The sequence below is a fragment of the Pteronotus mesoamericanus genome, unplaced genomic scaffold (assembly GCF_021234165.1).
Source record: "Pteronotus mesoamericanus isolate MK-2021 breed Mesoamerican mustached bat unplaced genomic scaffold, CSHL_Meso_final contig_56, whole genome shotgun sequence".
Lineage (NCBI taxonomy): Eukaryota > Metazoa > Chordata > Mammalia > Chiroptera > Mormoopidae > Pteronotus > Pteronotus mesoamericanus.
The window spans coordinates 5509197-5515196 of record NW_026555201.1 but is presented as its reverse complement, the minus strand read 5'-3'; the positions used below and the strand labels follow the sequence as shown (position 1 = coordinate 5515196).

General features: G+C 46.4%; 1 protein-coding gene across 1 annotated transcript in view; it reads left to right on the top strand.

Annotated features, from left to right (window-relative positions):
- The first annotated feature begins 3752 nt into the window (after positions 1–3752).
- PPM1H (protein phosphatase, Mg2+/Mn2+ dependent 1H) overlaps positions 3753–6000 on the top strand; it is a 249697-nt gene continuing 247449 nt past the window's right edge. The window contains exon 1 of the mRNA XM_054580033.1: positions 3753–4167. Coding sequence (XP_054436008.1) covers positions 3923–4167 — 245 coding nt within the window. The 5' untranslated portion in view covers positions 3753–3922. The remainder of the gene's footprint in view (positions 4168–6000) is intronic.

Sequence of the window (6000 nt, the reverse complement as noted above, 5' to 3'; positions counted from 1 at the left end):
ACAGGCATGGAATCCCTGTTTGCCTGCTGTTGGTAGAATAAACTTTGCTGTGCAAAACTAAAGGTATACCAACACTTTCCCATAATAATAATCAAGTTACAAAGAAATAGTAGAATTGCTTCTTAAAAAACCATTGGTTCACATATCTGGCCAATACTACCAAATTTAATTATGCTAAATATCCTATTAGAGAAAAAAAATGTGGAAGCCTATAGAAATTATTAAAGTAGTGACCTCCCTAGGGAAATGTGTTGGAGCATTTTACTTTCTAATTTATAGTTCTATGCTATTGGATTGTATTTCTTGATTATGATCATGTACTACTTTTAAAATGAAAATCAATCAGACAAGAAATTTTTAAAAAGAACATGTTAATCTCTATAGAAGTTAGTTACTGAGGTATCCAAAGGACATGGTTAAAAGGTAATTGTTCTGCAACAAAAGCTTGAAAACAGAATTGTAAGTTTATCTGAGCATGTGGTTGGTTGGATGGTTAGCCACTACCTAGAGATTTCCCATTGGAAGTATAGTTTAACAGACCAAAGTTGATAGGATTGTTTTTGCTCATTTAGATTTTGTATCATTTAGAATCCTGCCCCCAAAATTAAGATTAAAGAGGCCAAGATAAAATTACATTGGTTTTGTGAAAAGTAATAAAAGAACTCATCGACAGGAATGTTATTTCACTAAAGGTTGAAGGTTGTTGTTTTTTATATATTTATTTGGTATATAGCAAGCTGGAGTGCCAGTTCATGAAAAAACCAAAGGGTGATTCCATTTTTGGGTATATATCCAAAGAAACCCAAAACACTAATTCTAAAAAATACGTGCACCCCCATGTTCATGGCAGCGTTATTTACAATAGCCAAGATATGGCAGCAACAGGAATCCTCATCGATAGATGAGTGGGTAAAAAAAGCAGTGGTATATGTGTGTACGTGTCTGTATATGTATATATGTGTGTGTATATGTGTATATATCTTTCTGGAAGAAGTCCAGCCATTGTTAGTATAACGAGAATGGTTTGCATGACATCAATGTAACCTGGCAGCCAAGGAGAGTGAACTGGAATGTGCATGCATGAACAATGACTGCTTCACTGCACGAGTCAGTGGGGACAGTAGGTCCTGTTGAGTGAACGTGTGTACTGTGTGTGGCCATTGCATTCAAAATAACTGAGTGAGTAGAGTAATGAATCTGCATCAAATTTTGTGTTAAGCTTGAACATTCCTCTGTGGAAACTATTCAGATGATTCAGAGGGCCATAACTATGGGCAACTGCTGATTGGCAGCTTCATCACAACAATATGCCCTCTCACGCATCATGTCTCGTGCAGTGTTTTGCAAATCATCCAGGTGACTCAATCCCCCTAAAGCCCAGATTTGGTGCTCTGTGACTTCTGGCTTTTCCCAAACCTAAGTCACCTTTGAAAGGGAACAGATTTCAGATGGCCGAGATTCAGGAAAACATGATGGGGCAGCTGTTGGAGATGGGGAGAATTGTGTGAGGTCCCAAGATGCCTACTTTGAAGGGGACTGAGGTGTCATTGTCCTATGTACAATGTTTCTGTATTTTCTTCAGTAAATGCCTCTATTTGTCAGAGTGTGTGGCTGGATACTTTCTGGACAGACTTTTTAAAAAATATATATAAAGTAATATCATTTGGCCATAAAAACATGAATTCTTACCATTTGTAACTGCATGGAGGGACTTAGAGAGTAGTGTTAACAGAAGTCAGACATATGATTTCACTTATATGTGGAATCTGAAGAGCAAAATAAATGAACAAACAAAATGGAAATAGACTCACGGATACTGAGAATAGACTGAGAGTTGCCAGAGAGGAGGGGGTTTGAGGGGATGGATGAAAAAGGTGAATGGATTAAGAAGTACAAATTGGTAATTACAAAACAATCAAGGGGATATAAAGTACATTAGGAAATACAGTCAATAATATTGTAATAAATAGGTATGATGCCACGTGGGTACTGGAATTATCCTGCAGGGGGTGGGGCACTTTGTAAAGTATATGATTATCTGACCACTGTGCTATATACCCGAAACTAATACAAAATAATATTGAATTTAAACTGTAATTGAAAAACGATAGCCAAAGGGGAAAATGACTTAAAAATACAGCTAGTGGAAGTTGAGGGAGGATATGGGGTGGAGAGATTGAGGAAAAACGAATAAGGACTTGTGGACATGGACAACAGTGTGCTGATTGCTGGGGGAGGGGAGTAAAGGGGACAAACAGGTGATGTAAAAACATACAATAAAGATCAAATAAAATACAAAAAAAGTATAAAAGGAAAGAATGAGGTTTATCCAGGCTTCCCCTAAGAGCAAGGATTCCAATTCCTCTTCAGAGAATTAGCCTCCGCCCCAACACCTGGGCTGCTCTTCCTGCCCCACCCCTCCACTCCTTTGGAAAAAGGAGAGCCTGTGTTTTTTCCCCTTAACTCCAAGAGAGCGGTCAGCGGGTAATTCTACAAGTAACACGGAATCCTGGCAAGTTAAGTGGTAGTTAAACATAGGAACAGGATACAGAGTAAGTAAACACGAACAGGATACAGCTCTCTTGCAAAAAAAAATATATTTTAAGCCAATATTGAACAAATATTACACCTAATGAAGCACATTCATTTGTTTTTCACATTTTTGTTTTGTTTTAATACACAAAACCACCAAATTTTTTTTATCGTTGCAAACATTTATTCATTTTTTCCTTTAGCATTTCATTGAGTTGCTTATATTCTATTTTATTTCCTTTAGCTGTAAAAGGCATTTAGTTTTGTAACAACGTTTCAAAGTAAGAAAAAATGAAAGGCTGCATTAAGTTTCTCAATGGTAAACAGGGCCAGCTTTGAAAAGACACTTTTGTTGCTATGTTGGAAGAAAATGCTCGTATAAATTTATTAAACATTTAAGTACTAGGTAAAATAGGGCTTGCTTCTGATTTCTTAGAGCTCTTTTGTTTTGTTTTTTCGCCATTAAAGTTATCCTGGGTTTGAAACAGGGTTTGCTCCGTAGATTATGATGCGTGTGGTGATAATGAACAAGTAAAGTAATTCTAGAAATGCCTAGAGAAAAACTTTTCATGATTCTTGGGCATCTACGGTACGTTGTTTTTTAAAGCTCTGAAATGTCTGTTACACCAGGTGTTCCCTATCTCCACTGCAGGTCTTGGAGCATCCCACTGGAATCCCACCTGTGTTCTCTTTCCCCTCCAGCTCCCAAGTTTCCTTTCCCAAAGGTGTAGGCAGCATTCCTCAGAGAACGAATTCCTAACTGCCTTTTCCAGGCTGCCTGGCCCCACGTGACGTCCCCTCACACCTGTACCCGGCCCGGCTCACAGCGCCCCCATCCCCTCTGCCGGGTACAGACCCTGCCCGGATCCCCCTCCCCCAGGAGGTCAAGATCTAAGGGCGAGCCTCGCTCGGGCCGGCAGGGGAGGGGCTGAACTGCGGCCGAAGCCGCCGCTGGAGCGCGTGCAGCCTGATTATCACATGACTCGACGGCGGCGGTAGCCGTGGCAGCAGCCGCCGGCTCCGCGGGCTGGCCTGGTGGGCTCAGTTCCGCTCACTCAGGAGTCGAGCGCAGCGGGCGGGGAAGGGACTTGCTGCCGCTGCGGCCGCTCCGCCGCTCCCCGAGCGCGCAGCGTCTCCCCAGCCCGGCCCGCCCGCTCCATGTCTCTCCGTTGCGGAAGTGTAGCGGGGGGAGGCGGCGGCGGCCGGGAGCGCGGGAGGCCGGGGCTCGGCCCCCTGCAGCGCTAGGCTCTGGGAGCCGGGCGGCGCGTCCCAGTGGCCCGGCTGCTAGTGCGCCCGGCGCCCGCCGCAGCCTGTATGCTCTGCGCTGCGCCTGGCCGGGCCCCAGCCACCGCCTGCTGCTCGCACCGCTGCTACGGGGCGCCGGAGTAATATGCTCACTCGAGTGAAATCTGCCGTGGCCAATTTCATGGGCGGCATCATGGCTGGCAGCTCAGGCTCCGAGCACAGCGGCGGCGGCTGCGGAGGCTCGGACCTGCCCCTACGCTTCCCCTACGGCCGGCCGGAGTTCCTGGGGCTGTCTCAGGACGAGGTGGAGTGCAGCGCCGACCACATCGCCCGCCCCATCCTCATCCTCAAGGAGACCCGGCGGCTGCCCTGGGCTACTGGCTACGCAGAGTGAGTGCAGCGACATCCGCGGCTCCCCCGCTTTCCTCGCGGCCCTTCCAGCCCTCCTCTCTTGTCCTCAGCCCCAGGGTTCCCTGGATGCCGGCGTCCAGGCCTCGGCGGGTACCTCTTAATTTACACTGGCTATTTCTGTCTTCTCCACTCCCCCTTCCCCCATCCCCAAGGACGCGGCGTCTCCAGCCCGGGAATGGAGGTAGATAGGTGGGTGAAGCGCTGGACCGTGGGAAAGCTGTCACGGATCTGTGATTCCGGGGGCCGTTGACACTTGAAAGTGCGTAGAACAGTTCTGCTGAAGTTTGAAACAGCAGGGAAATCGGGCATCTGCGCTCCCTCACCCCACCCCGCCCCAGTCTTTGTGCCTCCGCGCGAAGTTTGTGGGGTTAGGGAGCCTGGAGAAGCCCCCTCAGGCGGTGTCCGAGAACTGGAGGCTGTCTCGTTCGCGTGTGTGGTAGCACATTTCAGAAGGTGTTAGTTTCTCCGATTGCAGCCTAATAGCTCATTCGCTTCTCCTCCTTTCTGCGCGTTCGCTAAATTCCAATACAGTTTCCCCCAGTCCTTCGGAAGGGGCACACTTACTCCAGGTGTTTAATGATAGCATTTTGGGTAATCAGCTTTAGCGAATAAGCGAGCATTTGAGTGATTTACTATTTCAAGGACCGATTGAGTTTTATTGACCTGGAGTGGAACTAGGAAAGGAGAGATGGAGGATTTTAATGGCCTCTGCCCTACTATACGCCTCTCCTCCATTGACTATTCATGACCATTTTATGAATGGTAGGATAAGTATGTATCTCCTCCTACTTAGCGTTATGAAACTGGGAAACTTTGGAGGTGGAATTTAGCAGACGGGAGTTTCGGGGTTAATAGTGACCTGGTCGGTGCAAAAGTGCACGTGAAACTCTGGTGCTTTGGCACACCTGTCCCTTTAGCTTTAACTGGGTCCGCTCTGTAATCTGTGCCCTCCCCAGCCGCTGCACAGTCTCGCCCGCTGATTGGTTCACCCGGAACCAATCAGCTCTTCCGACGCCTGGGCGCTTTGATGCTGACCCTGTTCTGGTGGCCCGGATACCCCGGGGTAGCCTTGGTTCCCGACACTCTGGGTTCCGGTGCGGGAAGTGGCCTGGAAGATGCCTTGCTTAGAATGTGAAATTCTTTTTTTTCTTCCCCTTTCCACATATAGGCATTTCTCCGTGGGATGAAATAGAAAATGTGTATAAATGGAGATTGATGGCTGGAGTGTGAGAGCTACTGGGGAAACAGAAGTGAAACTGATGGGTATTAAAACAATAAAAATTAACACAATGAAGGATAAGCATAGTAGAGAACGTTGGGGGTGGGAAGGTACAAAATAGCTTTGTAACTTCCAGGAGAAAGCCAAAGCCAAAGTAAACACCTGTGTAAGGAAAGACCTAAAGAAGGAAAAGGTGCCTGCCACAACACACAAAGCACTGTTTCTTGACTGAAATAAGAAAACATTGCCTCCAAGTTGCAAGGGTCCCCTTTCAAAATAAAATAACTTGGAGGCATACTCCGTGCTGCTGTTGTGTATATGGGAGCCCCTGTGTCTGCCAAAAACCTGAATGTGGAGGGCTGGGGTGTCACTGCAGTGGGTTTTCCAAGGCAAGAGCACCTGTTTGAGGGACAGAAAGACAGGCAGGCAAATGGAGAGAAAATTTATATAATAGGGGTAGAAAGGAGGTTGTTAAAACACAAAGTGTGGAACCCACTTGGACACAATAAAAGGATTACCTCAGATTAGCAGGACAGAATGGAAAGTGGGGGAAACCCACCAGTTTCAGAATGTTTGGATCCTCGTCAGGCACA